At 34.9% G+C, this 20980-nt stretch overlaps 1 protein-coding gene and 1 long non-coding RNA gene across 3 annotated transcripts; one reads left to right on the top strand and one right to left on the bottom strand.

The window, feature by feature from the left end:
• Nucleotides 1–2744: 2744 nt before the first annotated feature.
• On the bottom strand, nt 2745–4921 carry LOC121725994 (trafficking protein particle complex subunit 6b). 2 transcript variants are annotated; one of them, XM_042113212.1, is made up of 4 exons: nt 4687–4921; nt 3917–4180; nt 3125–3246; nt 2745–3072 (listed from the first exon to the last, which is right to left on the bottom strand). In XM_042113212.1, the coding sequence occupies exons 1-4, from the start codon at nt 4777–4779 to the stop codon at nt 3069–3071; spliced, it is 483 nt and encodes a 160-aa protein (XP_041969146.1). In that variant the 5' UTR covers nt 4780–4921; the 3' UTR covers nt 2745–3068. The 2 variants fall into 2 exon arrangements, with proteins under 2 accessions (XP_041969146.1, XP_041969145.1); XM_042113211.1 differs by having other exon boundaries at nt 3054–3246; nt 4687–4920.
• On the top strand, nt 4720–9513 carry LOC121726001. The gene is made up of 3 exons (XR_006035469.1): nt 4720–4780; nt 5108–5111; nt 9501–9513. It is a non-coding gene; the product is annotated as an uncharacterized LOC121726001 (long non-coding RNA).
• Nucleotides 9514–20980: the final 11467 nt, after the last annotated feature.

Here is a 20980-nt window from a genome sequence, read left to right as displayed (position 1 = left end):
AACATATTATGGTAAAAGGAACAAATTATTAGGGCAATCAGGGCAATGAAAATTGAAAAAAGTAGGGGTGACAATACACTCCCTTGTGGTACACCAGCGAGTATACCTATTGCACCATGATGTTGTAGTATTGTCAACTCTTATAATTGTCGACGTCCAGAAAGAAAGCTTTTAAACCATTCCAGGGACTCCGTTGATATATTTAATGACTTAAGTAATAGCAGTAGAATGTCGTGTTCTACAGTGTTGAAGGCGTTACTGAAGTCTTAATGAGTTAGCCCCAATTTCACCAACGTATGTTAGTGTTAACAGCTTGTTAAAATGTCATGTCTTCTCTTTCATTCATAAGAAAAATGAAAGAGGTAACGTGATACTAATTCGAGCGTTAACTTCAACAGTCGTTGGTGAAAGTGGGATAGTTAAATTTTGATTGTCCATTGCCAGTCGAATATCGTCAGTGATTTTAACCAGCGCGGTGGACGTACTATGCCCCGGCCGGAAGTCTGACTGCATTGGGTTGAACAGTTTGTGTTTAATAAGAAAGGAGCTGAGTGGTTAGTGTACCGAACGTTCTAAGATTTTAGAAAGGAAAGGAAGAATAGAAATCGGTCGGTAATCGGAAAAGGATTTGATTTCTTGGGCAGAGGGATAATATTTGCGTCTTTCCAGGAGGTTGGGAATACTTTGGAAGAAAGTGAAAAATTTAGCATATGCGTAATTACTGGGATGTGATTAGGGATTGCAATCCGGCGTCATTTTCAATCCGGACCGGATTTGACCGGGTTCCTATCAATCCGGCCGGATCCGGTCGGATCCGACCGGATTGACGAAATTGAACTTTTTAATTCCCTTTAACTTGTCGCTGATTTATACAGTATTTTCAAAGCGAGATAGTACCACTCTTTAAGATTAAGATTATTATACATGTCCGTATGGTTGCTCAAGCACATACGGCATTATCGCAACATAGTCGGCCTAGTCTAGAAGAATGAGCAATTGAGCAGGTCAATACGTCTGGGACTAACCATGTGCGGGTTTCATCACGATGTTTCCTTCAGAGTACGAGCATCCATATTATTATGTACTTAAAATCTGAAAATGTCCCATTGGTTCACGCTTTTACCCAGGATCGAATAGAATAGAAGATAATTCTATTCTATGTACCCAGGATCGAACCTGCACCCTCCCTACCACCATATTTAGCTGTAGTTAATGGCAAGTTAATATTAAAACGATATAGATCAATTTGTTATTTATCATTTAAAAGTAACTAATGGGTCACCACCTATCAACCGGCCCGGGGGAATGGCCGCCGGGATATGTGGGACTCCCCAGGTGCTGCAGTAAGGAGGAGCACCCGGGGTTACTCATTAAAGCCCACCGGTGCCTCCTGCCCGGTAGAAGAGCGCCTGGTGCGGAGGAAGGCTCCGCTACTCTGCTGGGCCACCGGATCCACCTTCGAGGGCGATATCTGCGGCAGCCCAGTTAGCCGCGTCTGCTTGAGCAGACTCCTCCGCAGCAAGCGGAGGATTTTTTTATTAAAAAAAAAAAAGCTATTAAGCTACTGAGCCTTCAGGGAGCTGCCCGAGGCACCAGGCGCTCTTCTACTGGGCAGGGCTCGTGCAATGGGCAGCGGAGACCCCATTGGGAGGCGCCTAAGCCCTGATTACGGCGGGAGCTGGCGTTTATGTATGGCATGCCTGCGCTCTAAGCCTAAACGTCACCTAGCAAACGACTTCTAATAGAGCTGCTTATGGCCGAAAGGCTCTTTCAGCTTCTATTGAAAGACTAGTGTACTAAGCGGCCTTATTGTCAGCAAAATATAATCATAAAAAAACGAGAAATAGCTTATCCAGGGGTTATGCAATATGCATATTAAGTAAGTTATTCATGCAACAACCAAATCAGTTTGCCACAAATTATAAGTTATAATATTATTATTTTTAGCAATATTCCGCGAAATAAGCCTCAACCTGTGTTTAGTTTTATTTCGCGGAATATTGCTAAAAATAATAATATACAAAATTTTAAGCTACGGATTTCCTCAAAGTAACGCTTGATTCAATTAACTTTTGCCGCTAATTGCTAACACCGGATCCGGTACCAGTAAAATGACGCCGAATCCGGTGGATTACCGGATCCGGTTTTCCGGATTGCAATCCCTAGATGTGATCTACTATGCTAACGCGGACGAAGTCGCAGGCAACCGCTAGTAGTATTAAATTGTATATTGTTGAACTTTTTACTATTTTTATTCAAAAAGCTCTCTGCTCATAATAAGTAAAATCCGGTTATATAAATTTGATTGGTTGAGGCATTAGGCTGCATAATAATATTATTATATTATATTTTTAAGAATGTTCAGCCTGCCTAGCATACGCCAACGAGATATCTCACTCCACATGTTTTCTCGATGTTTGATGGTTTGTCTCTTCATCTCTATTGAATTGACCCTAGCATGACAAACATTTTTTCTCGCGTAGATCTATCATCGAAATAACACATTTTTAAAGAGTTTTGTCGAGATTTTGACATTATGAGACGAGTAGTTTTTAATTATCTCGAGAGTGAGATATCTCGTTGGCGTATGCTAGGCAGGCTGAATAGGTACCTAAAATAAATTACGTAAACTAAACATTTAAAAAGGCTAGGTCATTAATAACTATTTTTTAAGGATTTTTATTTAATTTGAAAATGTTAATAATAGTTGTACTAACATTTTAATAAGACTGGCTGCTACGAATAATAAAAACTATGGAAATATAACTCCCATACTTCAAATGTTTTGAATTTGGTTCCTTTTTGCACACTAAAATTTGACAATAGCTATGAAACATTAACACCCAAATTTACGAAATAAATCGGGTCTCATTTTGGAGACTCGCGGAACAAATTTTTGACACAGTTACTCCTTAGTTTTATTATTAGTAGGCTGGCTGTAATAAAACATATTATTATTAATGAGAAAATTACATACAAGTATTTAACATAATTGAAAACCAAACTATCTTAAAAACAGATTATATGCTTTAATATTATTCAATTATCTTTACTGTTTCGCTAGAGTACTATGTTCCTTTTTTTTTTAATTCAAATTTTTTACGAGGCTTAAAAATGGTACTATGTTCTTTGAACTTGAATATGAAATTTACATGACGGCATTGACTGAACTTCGGCAGTAACTATACTACTGATGCAGAGATTGGCTAATCCCCCTCTAATGAGACCACATGTGTATGCCACGAACTGTAAATAAAAAAATTATCAATCATTAAATAATCATGTTTTAAATTCCGTTCATAGTGCAATTAATTGTATTATCAGAGGAGTCGATGTGTTGATGTTGGTCTGTCAACTGCCTAAGAATCAATTTCCTCAATGGTACATTAAAATAATATTATTTATTAAATTATCTTTAGCTCACAACCATTGTTTAGAATCAATAAACATTGTTGACGGAACTTCTGACGAAATGTCAGGGGTTGATCAGGGGCGGATCTACTTAAAGGCTTTTTGGGCTGCAGTAACCAATAGACGATATTGTCAATAATAAAAATTATTCAGAATTTAAAAAAATCTGATCATAAGGTTAGCAACATTGGTTGCGATCAATCAACCCGTGTGCTCATCTATAGAACGGAACGGGGAATGAGGCATTTTCTTTTTTTTTTTTATTATCAAAATGGCAATTAGTTGAGTAATTAGGTAGGGCCTCTAAGCAGTATTAGCCCAGGGTCCCACAAATTCAAGATCCACCCCTGATGTTGATGTTATGAATAACATCAACATCAGGGGTGGATCTTGAACTTGAGAGGACTCAAATACAGAAAATAATACAATTAGAGCTGAAGCTCTAATTGTATTATTTTCTGTATTTGAGTCCTCTAATATCTAAATTACCAAAATTTCAACTCACTCTTGGTGCATATTCCAAATACTGTTGGCCATTAGAGAAATTTGTTAAAAATCTGAAGGCATTGTCATGTAACACATAGACACCCTGATGGTTTGTTCTTAGATTGTCAATTTGTTTTCTATAAATGCATGTCCAAAAATCTGTACAAATAAACTTCATTGTATCTAATTCATCTTTAAATCTTGGCCATTCTCTTGTCAATCGTTCCATTATTTTGTAACCAGCAGCAAATCCAATATATTCTACTATTGACAAATCAGCTTCCTGTAAATTTTAGGTAACAAAAGTGTTAAACTGTCTTATTGATAAAATAGTGTCTATTTTTCAAATGTTTATGTATACATTTATTTTTTGATGACTTGAGTGCCAAGTGTGAATTTTTTGTTTGACATTCGATTGTGAACGCGTTTGTTGTTTACTAAGATTTTGTATGGAATTTGTACAGCACCACCCAGCGATGCTCACGGGAGTGAGCCCAGCCCAGTGAGTAATCCCATACAAAATCTTAGTAAACGCCAAATGCGTTCACGATCGAATGTCAAACAAAAAACTCACACTCAGCACCCTGTTTCAAGTGTCCAAATACACAAGAAACATGGTTGCCCTGTATCATTGCTGCCAAACTTGGTAACAACATTTTGGCGTGCTGGTACTGCAGATTATAGGACTAGATTACAGCATTAACAAGATTCAAGATCGAATATACGTAATAAGACTCCTCTCGGCAACCATACATGGCAAAAGTAAAATAATGACAAGCAAGGCTGAACCTGAACTGTGCCGTCTTTGGAGCCCTTCGGATCATGTAAAGCGTAGTTTATTATTTCTGAGTGCAGCAACTCAAACACAATATCATCAGCCATTGTTGATCAATATTTATTTACTCTTGATTCATGAAGTTCACAAAATTTCAAAGATCCAAGCGATGTGCGATTTCGGTTTAGTCAGACTATTTAGTTACACACTTTTTAGTACGAAGTAAATTAATGTTTAATCACAAGCGCTGCACAAGCCGTGTTCGTTTCATTTTTTCGCAGTTTGGCAGCTGACTGTCAACTTCATAATTAAATGTCATGTGTTTTTTTTTTTTTCATATAATGGCACATCGGCTATAACCATGGCCAGTGTCGAGTATAATATTATGGCGGGAAAACAATATGCTTTATACAATTTTTTCTATATTATCGTCAGGTCAGTCAGGTCTAAAGTCTAGTCAAAGTCTAAGTATAAAGTCAATACAGTCAAGAAGTCAAGTCGGTCGATTCAGTAAAGTGGTAGGACGCTTTACTGAAACTTTTGATGGAGTTTTGGAGGGAACACAAAAGAGCACGTTTCTGGTTATTACATCACTTTCCTACACTTGTGCACGATAACGAATATTTAATGGTTAATATCCTACCAATATTACACATTAAAAACCCAGATAACACAATTTTAGGAAAATAATATAAAAACAAAACATCACTCTTTCACATTCTTCCAAAACCTCAAATGTCATGTTCAATAAAATCCTAAAAATTTCTGTCAGGCCCCATCCCCACTCGCGCGCGACGCCGCGGAATTTCCGCGAAACGTGAGTGTGGATCCGGTTCGCATATTTTTCGCACTTCGCGGCTGGTTCCCTGACCGCATCTCCACTCGCACGCGAACCGTGCGCGACGCCGCGGCGCCGCGAAATTCCTGCGAAGCATGAGTGAGAGATCCGATTCGCATATGTTTCGAACTTCGCGGCCCGTTCCCCGATTGTTGTCGGTTTTCTGTCCCGCGACAAAGAGATTTTTTTAAATCTTTATTTTAATAAGGGCTTTTGCCATACAAGACATGCCAGCATTGTTTAGTGAACAGAATATAATTAATCCTACTTTATTACTTAATAATTTATATACTTTATTACTTTATATACTTTATAATATTATTAGCTGTTGCCCGCGACTTCGTCCGCGTGGACTTCAGTTTATAGCGCGCGGTGTCAATAAAATTGGTGTCAAGAGCTTTTTAAAACCCGGGTACCCCTTAAATCAAAATACCCAAAACAGCCGTGTAGTGTGCATATAATGTTTTATTTTTAAATTAAACTTTTTTATACCTAAAGTATAGCTAAAGCTTATTTAGCGTTACACAACTTAGCTGCATAATGCATTCCACAACTTTAGCTTTGCCCAGTACCCATAAACTATTTAGTATTTTTATTGGTAGACTGTTGTTTCTGATATCTATGTTATGGTACGTGAGTTAATTAATAACATGTATAACAATCGAAATATTAACTCAACATGGTACCACCTCTTATAGAAAGAAATACATATGAGCAAGCGATAGCGCGATCTAGGCGACTCTTGGCGCCATCTGTTCCAGTTTTTGAAAGTAACTTAATTTGAACAAATTTACGCATAAACACCCCCTTACAACCCCTTTTTCCAGTAAAAAGTAGCCTATGTCCTTTCTCAGGCTTTAGACTATCTGTGTACATAATTTCATTACATTTTACAATCAGTTCAGTAGTTTTGGCGCTGTTGTTTTTGAATTTGATATCTAAGTTGGTAGGTGAGTTATTAGTTAGTAGCGTGTATAACAATCGAAAGAATCGTAAAACCTACCTCGACATGGTACCACCTCTTATAGAAATACGCATGAGCAAGCAATAGCGCGATCTAGAGGACTCTTGGCGCCATCTCTTTTGAGTTTTTCGAACTAAGTTAATTTAACCAAATTTACGCATTTTCACCCCTTACAACCCCTTTTTCCAGTTAAAAAGTAGCCTATGTCCTTTCTCAGGCTTTAAACTATCTGTGTACTACATAATTTCATTACAATCGGTTCAGTAGTTTGGGCGCTGTTGTTTTTGAATTTGATATCTAAGTTGGTAGGTGAGTTATTAGTTAATAACGTATATAACAATCTAAAGAATGGAAAAATGTAGCTCAACATGGTACCACCTCTTATAGAAATACGCATGAGCAAGCAATAGCGCGATCTAGAGGACTCTTGGCGCCATCTGTTTTGAGTTTTTGGAAGTAAGTTAATTTAACCAAATTTATGCATTTTCACCCCCTTACAACCCCTTTTTCCAGTTAAATAGTAGCCTATGTCCTTTCTCAGGCTTTAGACTATCTGTGTACAAAATTTCATTACTATAGGTTCAGTAGTTTTGGCGTGAAAGCGAGACAGACAGATAGACAGACAGAGATACTTTCGAATTTATAATATTAGTATAGATAAAGGCGAAAGTTTGTTTGGATGTATGGATGTTTGTTACTCTTTCACGCAAAAACTACTGAATGTATCTTAATGAAACTTTACAATAATATAGCTTATACATCAGAATAACACATAGGCTACAATTTTAACGAACATAACACCTCCCCCATTTTTGACTTTCAAAATGGGGGAGGTGTTATGTTCGTTTTTTTATATTCAACGATTACTCCGCCGTTTGTGAACCGATTTTCAAAATTTTTCTTTTGGCGTACAGAGTGTCATCCCAATTTGGTACTATACTCACAAAAGTGGTGATCTGATGCTGGGAACCATGACTAATCGAGGGAACTCCTTAAAATTTATATGGAAACATGTGGTGACTTCGGTTTCGTGGGAAGCAGTCTAAGCATATGCAATCAACAAGTAAGATTTTGCATCAAGGTATACCATGATTAGATTGGGAAGGTGCTGAGAGAACTCCTTTGCATTGCTTTAAGAACGGAAAGCATATGCTACTATGCAAATTACATTCATCATCACTACCATATTATACCTTATAAAGTTATATGCATCCCATGATTATGAGCCTATTATGACCCATTGGTACTTTTCATAGTCATTTAGATCAAGATTCGATTTTGTCAAGCAATTTAAAAAATATTTATTTGTTTGATTGAACACGTTAATCACAGGAACTATTGGTCCGATAAAAGAATATTTTAGTGTTAGATAGCTCATTTATCAAAGAAGGCTATAGGCTATTTTATCACGCAAACTAATAGGACCGAAGAAACAGAGGAAATGTGGTTAAAACGGAAAATTATTAGCAAGGGTTTATCTCACGAACTACTAAAGCAATTTTGTATGTTATTTGACACAGATATAGAGTAGACTACGTGAAGAGAGATAAGCTATTTTGTTGCGAAAAAATGTACGATTTCCGTAAAATTCCTAATAATTTACGCGAGCGAAGCCGCGCGGGACATCTAGTTTATAATATAAAGTAAGATAAATACGGCTCTAGAGCGCAAACTATAGTGCGTCAAAAAAGTGAAGAAATTAAAAAGTGACAACATTGCGAACATGTCGCGAACTTTGCGAGTGTGGATCAGTAAATTTGGCAGAATGCGCGATTCGCAGCGCGCTTTCGCGCGCGAGTGTGGATCGGCAGTCAGATTTTACAACATGACACTCACACTGACACTAATTTTTAACTTTGCGCATGCGCAATGTGCATTGAAAAATGAAACGAACACGACTATAGATTACTAGTTTATATCCTACTTCCTACTTCCTACTTAATATTATAAAGGCGAAAGTTTGTTTGGATGTATGGATGTATGGATGTGTGGATGTATGGATGTTTGTTACTCTTTCACGCAAAAACTACTGAACGGATTTTAATGAAACTTTACAATAATATAGCTTATACATCAGAATATCATATAGACTACAATTTTAACCGACTTTCAAAATGGGTGAGGTGTTATGTTCGTTTTCTTATGTTCAACCATAGTGTTCAACGATTACTCCGCCGTTCGTTAAACGATTTTCAAAATTTTTTTTGGTGTATGTATAGGGTATCATCCCAATTTGGTATTATATTCACAAAAGTGGTGATCTGATGAAGGATCCATATATAATCGAGGGAACTCCTCAAAATTTATAGGGAAACATGTGGTGACTTCGGTTTGGTGAAAAGTATTCTAAGCATATGCTACCAACAAGTAAGATTTTGCACCGAGGTATACCTGGTATACCGTGGTTTGGAAGGTGCTGAGAGAACTCCTGATTCTTTATAGATACAAGTTTGGGAGTTTCGGCGTTGTTTTAAGAACGGAAAGCATATGCTACTATGCAAATTACATTCATCATCATCATCATCACTACCATATTATACCATGCATCGTCCCATGATTATGAGCCTGTTATTGGTACTTTTCACAGTCTTTTAGATCGAGACTCGAGTTTGTCAAGCGATAATTAAAAATATTTATAATTATAATATTATAAACCTGAAGAGTTTGTTTGCTTGAAGGCGCTTATCTCAGAAACTACAGATCCGATTTTAAAACTTATTTCTAATTTCACATATTGTGAAATTAGCTCATGTATTACATAGCTCATTTATCGAGTAAGGCTATAGGCTATATTATTATCACGCTACGACTAATATGACCAAAGAAACTCAGAAAAATGTGGGAAAAACGAGGAAAATATTAGAAACGAACTACTGGAGCAATTTTTATGGCAATATTTGGCACATAATATGTACATAATATATAGAGTAGACCACGTGACGAGAGTATAGCTATTTTTCATGGGAAAATGTTCGGTTTCTGTAAAATTCCTAATTTAGGCGGGCGAAGCCGCGCGGGAAATCTAGTTTGTGTATAATTTTGGATAAAAACCACGTAGTCTTCTTCTTCTTCTTTATTTATTGCGGCCTCAGTGAGTTGCCAATGTCAGGTGGCTGAGTTGACTTTGCTCTATTACTGTAGGTCTGGCACTGACCTCTATATTACACTGGACAGGCTATGCTAATTTATATAGAAAATGACAACCGCCATTTGCAAAATAGTAGTTCCAAGTCACTGATCTCCATAATACAAGTACGCTGGATCTATGATACCCACTTTTTTGTGCCATTTGAAGCGGAATCAGCGCCCCCATTATTAGGACCGAGAACTAAATTTGACGTATCCATTGGTAACCATGTATTTATTTTAATTCTCTATGGCTTATATCGTTCGAAATGTTTTTGTGTTTTTAAAGTGTTTTAAAAGGTTATATATGAACTACCACCACTATATGTATATATATATATATATATATATATATATATATATATATATATATTCAGGCTCTTTTTGACCCCCTATAACTTCGTTGTGGATAAACCAACAAGGCTGAATTTTCAGTTGCTAAGCAAGCATTGTATAAACACGGTATATTTAAAATTTTATTAAATTTGAACGAGTAGTTTAAGCGCTGTAACTTGTTAAAGTTTCTTAATTTTGTCACTGACTGACTGACTGACTGACCGATCACCAAAAGTCTAAGACACTTCTAGCAGTCATAGAACCCTCAAACTTAGAATATAATTTGTGTTTAGTGTCTAAATCAAGGAAAAATTCAAATATTTCAAAATTTCTGTCCAGTTTTCTAGATACACTAACTTCGTAAATAACTTTGTAATCCCATATAAATGTATAGAATTACAAAGTTACATTTGCGGTTTATGAATTATTGTACCCGTACCATCAATATCTCCGGTTTATCGTCGGTAGAGAGATATCTAGCTAGTTTTAGTGTCTTAATTAAGGGAAAACCTAATAAACATTTCATAATTACTGTCCAGTTTTCTTCTTCTTTCTCTAACTTCGTGAATAACTTTGTAATCCCATATACATGTATAAAATTACAAAATTGCATTAATGGCAATTTATGAATCGTTGTACCGGTACCATCGATATTACCGTACATATATTCGAAGGAGTAATAGTTGTAGATAGGGATCAATATATATGAAGCACTAGCTTTTGCCCGCGGCTTCGCTTGCGTGGAATTCAAAAATCGCGTAAAATACGAATATTCTTGTAAACCTCCTTTGGAAACCTGGCGTTTTTCCAAGACCAAAAGTAGCCTATGTTCAATTCATTCTTTCAACTAAGTCTACGTCAAAAATAAAGTCGATTGGTGGCTTCGCTAGGCCGTGAAGGAAGGACAATCAAACAAACAAACACACTTTCGCATTTATAATAATACTAGCTGTTGCCCGCGACTTCGTCCGCGTGGACTTCAGTTTATAGCACGCGGTGTCAATAAAATTGGTGTCAAAATCTTTTTAAAACCCTGGTACCCCTTAAATCAAAATACCCAAAACAGCCGTGTAGTGTGCACATAATGTTTTTTTTTTTTAAATTAAACTTTTTTATACCTAAAGCTTATTTAGCGCTACACAACTTAGCTGCATAATGCATTACACAACTTTAGCTTTGCCCAATAGTCAATACCCATAAACTATTTAGTATTTATTATTGGTAGACTGTTGTTTCTCATATTTATGTTGGTACGTGAGTTAATTAATAACATGTATAACAATCGAAATATTAATTCAACATGGTACCACCTCTTATAGAAATACATATGAGCAAGCGATAGCGCAATCTAGGCGACTCTTGGCGCCATCTGTTCCAGTTTTTGGAACTAACTTAATTTGAACAAATTTACGCATAAACACCCCCTTACCACCCCTTTTTCCAGTAAGCAGTAGACTATGTCCTTTCTCAGGCTTTAGACTATCTGTGTACAAAATTTCATTACAATCGGTTCAGTAGTTTTGGCGCTGTTGTTTTTGAATTTGATATCTAAGTTGGTAGGTGAGTTATTAGTTAATATTAACGTGTATAACAATCGAAACAATCGTAAAACCTACCTCAACATGGTACCACCTCTTATAGAAATACGCATGAGCAAGCAATAGCGCGATCTAGGGGACTCTTGGCGCCATCTGTTTTGAGTTTTTTGGAACTAAGTTAATTTAACCAAATTTACGCATTTTCACCCCCTTACAACCCCTTTTTCCAGTTAAAAAGTAGCCTATGTCCTTTCTCAAGCTTTAGACTATCTGTGTACAAAATTTCATTACAATCGGTTCAGTAGTTTTGGCGCTGTTGTTTTTGAATTTGATGTCTAAGTTGGTAGGTGAGTTATTAGTTAATAACGTGTATAACAATCGAAAGAATCGAAAATCTAGCTCAATATGGTACCACCTCTTATAGAAATACGCATGAGCAAGCAATAGCGCGATCTAGGGGACTCTTGGCGCCATCTGTTTTAAGTTTTTGGAACTAAGTTAATTTGACCAAATTTACGCATTTTCACCCCCTTACAACCCCTTTTTCCAGTTAAAAAGTAGCCTATGTCCTTTCTCAGGCTTTAGACTATCTGTGTACAAAATTTATTACTGTCGGTTCAGTAGTTTTGGCGTGAAAGCGAGACAGACAGACAGACAGACAGAGATACTTTCGCATTTATAATATTATTATATAGATAGATAATTCTAACACATATTGTGAAATTAGCTCATGTATTACATAGCTCATTTATCGAGTAAGGCTATAGGCTATATTATTATCACGCTACGACTAATATGACCAAAGAAACTCAGAAAAATGTGGGAAAAACGAGGAAAATATTAGAAACGAACTACTGGAGCAATTTTTATGGCAATATTTGGCACATAATATGTACATAATATATAGAGTAGACCACGTGACGAGAGTATAGCTATTTTTCATGGGAAAATGTTCGGTTTCTGTAAAATTCCTAATTTAGGCGGGCGAAGCCGCGCGGGAAATCTAGTTTGTGTATAATTTTGGATAAAAACCACGTAGTCTTCTTCTTCTTCTTTATTTATTGCGGCCTCAGTGAGTTGCCAATGTCAGGTGGCTGAGTTGACTTTGCTCTATTACTGTAGGTCTGGCACTGACCTCTATATTACACTGGACAGGCTATGCTAATTTATATAGAAAATGACAACCGCCATTTGCAAAATAGTAGTTCCAAGTCACTGATCTCCATAATACAAGTACGCTGGATCTATGATACCCACTTTTTTGTGCCATTTGAAGCGGAATCAGCGCCCCCATTATTAGGACCGAGAACTAAATTTGACGTATCCATTGGTAACCATGTATTTATTTTAATTCTCTATGGCTTATATCGTTCGAAATGTTTTTGTGTTTTTAAAGTGTTTTAAAAGGTTATATATGAACTACCACCACTATATGTATATATATATATATATATATATATATATATATATATATATATTCAGGCTCTTTTTGACCCCCTATAACTTCGTTGTGGATAAACCAACAAGGCTGAATTTTCAGTTGCTAAGCAAGCATTGTATAAACACGGTATATTTAAAATTTTATTAAATTTGAACGAGTAGTTTAAGCGCTGTAACTTGTTAAAGTTTCTTAATTTTGTCACTGACTGACTGACTGACTGACCGATCACCAAAAGTCTAAGACACTTCTAGCAGTCATAGAACCCTCAAACTTAGAATATAATTTGTGTTTAGTGTCTAAATCAAGGAAAAATTCAAATATTTCAAAATTTCTGTCCAGTTTTCTAGATACACTAACTTCGTAAATAACTTTGTAATCCCATATAAATGTATAGAATTACAAAGTTACATTTGCGGTTTATGAATTATTGTACCCGTACCATCAATATCTCCGGTTTATCGTCGGTAGAGAGATATCTAGCTAGTTTTAGTGTCTTAATTAAGGGAAAACCTAATAAACATTTCATAATTACTGTCCAGTTTTCTTCTTCTTTCTCTAACTTCGTGAATAACTTTGTAATCCCATATACATGTATAAAATTACAAAATTGCATTAATGGCAATTTATGAATCGTTGTACCGGTACCATCGATATTACCGTACATATATTCGAAGGAGTAATAGTTGTAGATAGGGATCAATATATATGAAGCACTAGCTTTTGCCCGCGGCTTCGCTTGCGTGGAATTCAAAAATCGCGTAAAATACGAATATTCTTGTAAACCTCCTTTGGAAACCTGGCGTTTTTCCAAGACCAAAAGTAGCCTATGTTCAATTCATTCTTTCAACTAAGTCTACGTCAAAAATAAAGTCGATTGGTGGCTTCGCTAGGCCGTGAAGGAAGGACAATCAAACAAACAAACACACTTTCGCATTTATAATAATACTAGCTGTTGCCCGCGACTTCGTCCGCGTGGACTTCAGTTTATAGCACGCGGTGTCAATAAAATTGGTGTCAAAATCTTTTTAAAACCCTGGTACCCCTTAAATCAAAATACCCAAAACAGCCGTGTAGTGTGCACATAATGTTTTTTTTTTTTAAATTAAACTTTTTTATACCTAAAGCTTATTTAGCGCTACACAACTTAGCTGCATAATGCATTACACAACTTTAGCTTTGCCCAATAGTCAATACCCATAAACTATTTAGTATTTATTATTGGTAGACTGTTGTTTCTCATATTTATGTTGGTACGTGAGTTAATTAATAACATGTATAACAATCGAAATATTAATTCAACATGGTACCACCTCTTATAGAAATACATATGAGCAAGCGATAGCGCAATCTAGGCGACTCTTGGCGCCATCTGTTCCAGTTTTTGGAACTAACTTAATTTGAACAAATTTACGCATAAACACCCCCTTACCACCCCTTTTTCCAGTAAGCAGTAGACTATGTCCTTTCTCAGGCTTTAGACTATCTGTGTACAAAATTTCATTACAATCGGTTCAGTAGTTTTGGCGCTGTTGTTTTTGAATTTGATATCTAAGTTGGTAGGTGAGTTATTAGTTAATATTAACGTGTATAACAATCGAAACAATCGTAAAACCTACCTCAACATGGTACCACCTCTTATAGAAATACGCATGAGCAAGCAATAGCGCGATCTAGGGGACTCTTGGCGCCATCTGTTTTGAGTTTTTTGGAACTAAGTTAATTTAACCAAATTTACGCATTTTCACCCCCTTACAACCCCTTTTTCCAGTTAAAAAGTAGCCTATGTCCTTTCTCAAGCTTTAGACTATCTGTGTACAAAATTTCATTACAATCGGTTCAGTAGTTTTGGCGCTGTTGTTTTTGAATTTGATGTCTAAGTTGGTAGGTGAGTTATTAGTTAATAACGTGTATAACAATCGAAAGAATCGAAAATCTAGCTCAATATGGTACCACCTCTTATAGAAATACGCATGAGCAAGCAATAGCGCGATCTAGGGGACTCTTGGCGCCATCTGTTTTAAGTTTTTGGAACTAAGTTAATTTGACCAAATTTACGCATTTTCACCCCCTTACAACCCCTTTTTCCAGTTAAAAAGTAGCCTATGTCCTTTCTCAGGCTTTAGACTATCTGTGTACAAAATTTATTACTGTCGGTTCAGTAGTTTTGGCGTGAAAGCGAGACAGACAGACAGACAGACAGAGATACTTTCGCATTTATAATATTATTATATAGATAGATAATTCTAACGTATTAAAAACTATAAACAAAAACATACAAACTAATACGTATGATTAGTTCTATGTTCAATAAAGTAAAAAATAAAACGCCATCTGTTGAATCGTATTAGATGTTCATTGCATCGATATATTTCTGGATTTTTTATAATATTATACATAAAATATGTTTAAGATTTTTGAAATTTTATTTTAATACACATCCAAGACCCAGGAACATTGAAAACTTTTTGTTCCGCCTGCGGGACTCGAACCCAGGACCCCCGGGATGAGCGCTGGCCACGCGCAATGCGAATTCATTTTCAACGATATTTTCATGGAAATAAGATATTTTCCCACATCAAAATGTAGCCTATGTCCTTTCTCAGACTCTAGAATAACTGTATACAAAATTTCATTGCAATCGGTTCAGTAGTTTTGGCGTGAAAGCAAGACAGACAGACAGACAGACAGAGATATTTTCGCATTTATAATATTAGTATGGATTAGTCGACTTGGACATCATATATATATATATGATGTCCAAGTCGATCTATTTATTTAAAATTTAAAAGATTTTTAATATTGATATGATAATAACTTACGTACTAACTTGAGGCATAAGGTCCCCTAGGTAGGGACTGAATAAATTAACCGACTTGGTATTGCATGGATCTCATAAATTTTTACGGTATAAAAACTGAGTTGCGAGACTTGGTTTTTTTACAGGATGTTTTTGATGGGATATCTAATTACACAGACAAATTGGTCCCACAAAAAATTGTCTTATACCTTCACGTTATACATTCCCCCGCTTTTTCCACATTTCCTCTATTTCTTAGCTCCTATTAGTCTCAGCGTGATAAAATAAATAAAATGGGCTGTCTAACACTGAAATAATTGTTCAAATTGGACCAGCAGTTCCTGAGATTAGAGCGTTCAAACAAACAAACAAACTCTTCCGCTTTATAATATAATTAGTATGGATATGATGAGATTAGTTAGGGTCTACTCATACAGAACACTTATTCAGCTTTGTTCAGCTTTAATACGATACACTGTAGCACTACTTTGATAATATTAGAAATGAAATTAGAAAATACAATACAACATAGTTTTCGTTAGAAGCTTATCTTCAGTTTTGTTTTTAGTTTTTCGTAGTGCTAACTGCTAAAAATAAATGGATTATAGATAGGTACTGCTATTTCACGTTATCTACGTATGAAATCGTGGTTAATTTATTACGCCTATCTAAATTACGGAGAGGAATTCTGTAATCTTTAATACAAATATGTAGGGTTTGTATTATTCAATTTAATATTTTTGTCCTAATGGTCGACATTATCTGAATCTGGAAACATTTCATCGATAATAGAAAAGACAGTTGTACATCACTAGTATTAGTTCCAAATACTCCCACTACTGCTATCGGCGCCAATATGGCGACATGATGGCGACTTTCAAACGTCATTTTTACGTCAAATTTAGTTCCTATCCCTAATAATGGGGGGGGGGGGGGGGGTGTGGGCTGATTCCGCTTCAAATAGGCACAAAAAATTAGCTGTCATTTCAAAGGGTATCATCAGTCCAGCGTACTTGTATAATGGAAGTCCGTGTTCCAAGTACACTCACTACTGCTTTCACATAGGTAGCAATCAGAGCCAATATGGCGACTTTCAAATAGGATTATTTTATTTATAGCGATCGCCTGTCCAGTGTATTATAGAGGTCAGTGAGGTCTGGTGAAACCATAAACCTATAATGCTAAAGACCAACAAAGAGTGCGAGAGAGAAGAAAATCCTTTATGGAATTATAACAAGATGAAAAGAGAGAGGCAGTCTAATGAAAATTGTAACCACTTTTATTTGACAGGTCGTCAAAAGTCGTCAGTCGTTTTTATGCCCTTTCGGTATTTCCAATATATTGTTCAATTTGTTTGTTATTTTTAATAAATATTATTATATTTAATAATGATGACTTGTGCTGTAAGTGTTTGCAGTTTAAATCATAAGAATAATGCTGAAAAATATATATTTCACAGGCAATTAATCTTCATGTCCTAATTGCTACGATGTATTTATTTTTGCTATATTCTGTCTTTAGTTCTCTATTTCAGATAAAATATTGTGAATCCTCCCTTTTACTTTCATATTTTGCGTAACTAAAGGTACTATTGTACTTGTATTACACAAATTTTGAAGAAAAATTTTTCATCAAAATTTTTTACTTATACGCTAGTGCTTGAATCAAATTTATCGATATGCTTATCGATATTTTACAATAACATAAAACTAAAATAAAAATCTTTTACCTTTAAATTAATCACCTTAAGCCCGGCCGCACATTATCCGAAATTTCTGATCAGAAAAAATCGGACGCCCGGCGGAACGCACTCTGTTCATACATTTTGTTGTAGACCCATCATACTAAAAGAATTTCTGACGCGTCAAAATGTATGAGCGGGGCGGGCGTTCGAATTTTTGTGCTCAGAAATTCAGATAATGTGCGGCCGGACTAAAAAGGACATATTATCTTATTTTAACTAATATAATTTAGTATAATATAGCTAATATAATATAACTATTATAATATAGAGTAACTTTAAAACTAGAGGAAGGTTTATATTTATATATTATCATAATCATTTGTTTTACAGATTCCCTCAAGATCCTCTAATAAGAGGAAAATGGCTGAAATTAATTGGGCGTGTTGGTTGGAATCCCAAGAAAAATTCAACAATATGTAGCAAACATTTCATTGAATTTTTTTAAAGAAAAAGTAGAATAAATACTATTTTGGTTAAAGGAGCTATCCCAACTTTATTTGTACCAGTAAGTTTGACATACTGAAGCAATTATTAAAAATAAACAATTATAAGCAATTATTGCTTTTTAGTTCATTTAAGAGTATACTTAAATGAACTAAAAAGTATTAAATAATATTTATTCTGCACACAATCTTCATAATTTTGAAGTCGGTACCAGTCCTAAGTATATAAGTTGCAGTTATACCTATTCTGTCAGAGAACTGGCGATTAGGTTAGCTGGTACCGATTGCAAAATAATAAAGATTGAGAACAGAATTAATACTGAGCACAGAATAAGAATTATTTAATACTTTTTAGTTCATTAACGGCCATTCCCAATATTTGATCTATCTCTAGTTTTGCCCTACTAGAGATAGGAATAGCTCACAATTGACATAAAATATACGTCTCTAATGTCTAATGTGAGCTATTGCTATCTCTAGGAAGGCAAAACCAGAGATAGATCAAATATTGGGAACGGCCGTTAAGTATAATATTACTATTGTCATTGCCTTGGAAGTCGGTTTTAATTTTTTGTTTAAAAATAATAATTTTACTCTTTTTAGCTGTCCTTAAGATTTTCTATACTTACAGTTGGTGTTTTAAAAAATCAAAATCAAAATTGCTTTATTTCTGGACAAAACTAAATTAAAATATATTTTCAGAATACATGGTGCCTACCACCGGTTCGGGAACTAAGCCGACGAGAAGAACCGGCGTAAGAAACTCGCACGGGGCCCACTTTTTACCAAAAAAAGTGAGAAAAAAAATAATCTTTTAAAATAAAATTTACAATGCTGTAACTAAAAATTATACAATGTAAACATAGATAGATACATAATAATTGTAAGTCATGTAGAAGTAGCCTTGCAAGCAGTCATTCAGCATTCTACTCCCAAGATGTGCCATCGTTTATGAAATCATTGACCTTATAATAGGCTTTGGCACAAAACGTTCTTTGACTACTTTTTAAATTTATTAATCGAAAGATTTTTTTCTGGGACCATATGTTCCCATTTGAATATCAAGGAGTCACCTCGATTTCTCATGGTCTCCATCACCAGACCACCACTTTTGTGAACATGATACCTACTCGGAAAAATACAATGTACAACAAAAGAAAAATTTTGAAAATCGGTTCATAAACGGCGGAGTAATCGTTGAACATACATAAAAAATATATCCACAGCCGAACGTCTAGACTCCTCCTGTTTGGAAGTCGGTTAAAAATAATTGTAATAAAAAATATTATGATATTTTATGATATGTATTTAATTTATGAATAAAATATAATATACTATGTGTGTTGTTTACTTTCAACGTTTACTTTCAATGTAAGGGCTGATTTACCAGATAGAATTTATCTAAGTAATAAACAAGTAACTTTATAATGTGTTATGTGTATATTATTTGCCCCTATAAGAACCTCATGTCATAACATATCCGACGATTGAAAAATCATTCCAAAAGAAAATGTGTATCTACTTTTCAATCATCACCTTTTTTGCCAATTAAAATTTATGATACCTAATTTGAAATATATTTAATACAGCATATTATTTATTTCTTATAGAAACTCAGGTAAAATAACTCAAAAGGACTATATTATCGATAGCAAAATACTATACTATCGATAGTAAAATATACATCACTAGCACACGCACACATTGACAGATCGAAAATGGTCACGACCATAGACATAATATATTGCTAAAGACCAACAAAGAGTGCGAGAGAGAAGAAAATCCTTTATGGAATTATAACAAGATGAAAAGAGAGAGGCAGTCTAATGAAAATTGTAACAACTTTTATTTGACAGGTCGTCAAAAGTCGTCAATCGTTTTTATGCCCTTTCGGTATTTGCAATTTATTATTTAAATCGTATGTTATTTTTAACAAATACTATTATATATAACAATAATAACTTGTGCTGTGAGTGATTGCAGTGTAAATCATAGGAATAATCTTGAAAAATATACATTTCACCCGTAATTAATCTTCATGTCCTAATTGCTACGATGTGTTTATTTTTGCTATATTCTGGTCTTTAGTTCTCTATTTCAAATAAAATATTGTGAATCCTCCCTTTTACTTTCATATTTTGCGTAACTAAAGGTACTATTGTTCCTATATTACACAAATTTTGAAGAAAAATTTTTCATCAAAATTTCTTACATATACGCTAGTGCTTGAATCAAATTTATCGATATGCTTATCGATATTTTACAATAACTTAAATCTAAAATAAAAATCATTTACCTTTATATTTATCACCTTAAGCCCGGCCGCACATTATCCGAAATTTCTGATCAGAAAAATTCGAACGCCCGGCGGAACGCACTCTGTTCATACATTTTGTTGTAGACCCATCATACTAAAAGAATTTCTGACGTGTCAACATGTATGAGCGGGGCGGGGCGTCCGAATTTTTGTGATCAGAAATTCGGAAAATGTGCGGCCGGACTAAAAAGGACATATTATCTTATTTTAACTAATATAATATAGTATAGTATAATATAGCTAATATAATATAACTACTATAATATAGAGTGACTCTAAAACTAGAGGAAGGTTTATATTTATATATAATAATCATTTGTTTTACAGATTCCCTCAAGATCCTCTAATAAGAGGAAAATGGCTAAAATTAATTGGGCGTGTTGGTTGGAATCCCAAGAAAAATTCAACAATATGTAGGCAAACATTTCATTGAAAATTTTTAAAGAAAAATTAGAATAAATACTATTTTGGTTAAAGGAGCTATCCCAACTTTATTTGTGCCAGTAAGTTTGACATACTGTTGCACTTGTTACTGAAGCAATTATTAAAAATAAGCAATTATAAGCAATTAATGCTTTTTAGTTCATTTAAGATTATACTTATATGAACTAAAAAGTATTAAATAATCCTTATTCTGTACTCAATCTTCATAATTTTGAAGTCGGTACCAGTCCTAAGTATATAAGTTGCTGTTATACCTATTCTGTCAGAGAACTGGCGATTAGGTTAGCTGGTACCGATTGCAAAATAATGAAGATTGAGAA

The sequence above is a fragment of the Aricia agestis genome, chromosome 4 (genome assembly GCF_905147365.1).
Source record: "Aricia agestis chromosome 4, ilAriAges1.1, whole genome shotgun sequence".
NCBI lineage: Eukaryota > Metazoa > Arthropoda > Insecta > Lepidoptera > Lycaenidae > Aricia > Aricia agestis.
This window is presented reverse-complemented; position numbering and strand designations above follow the sequence as displayed.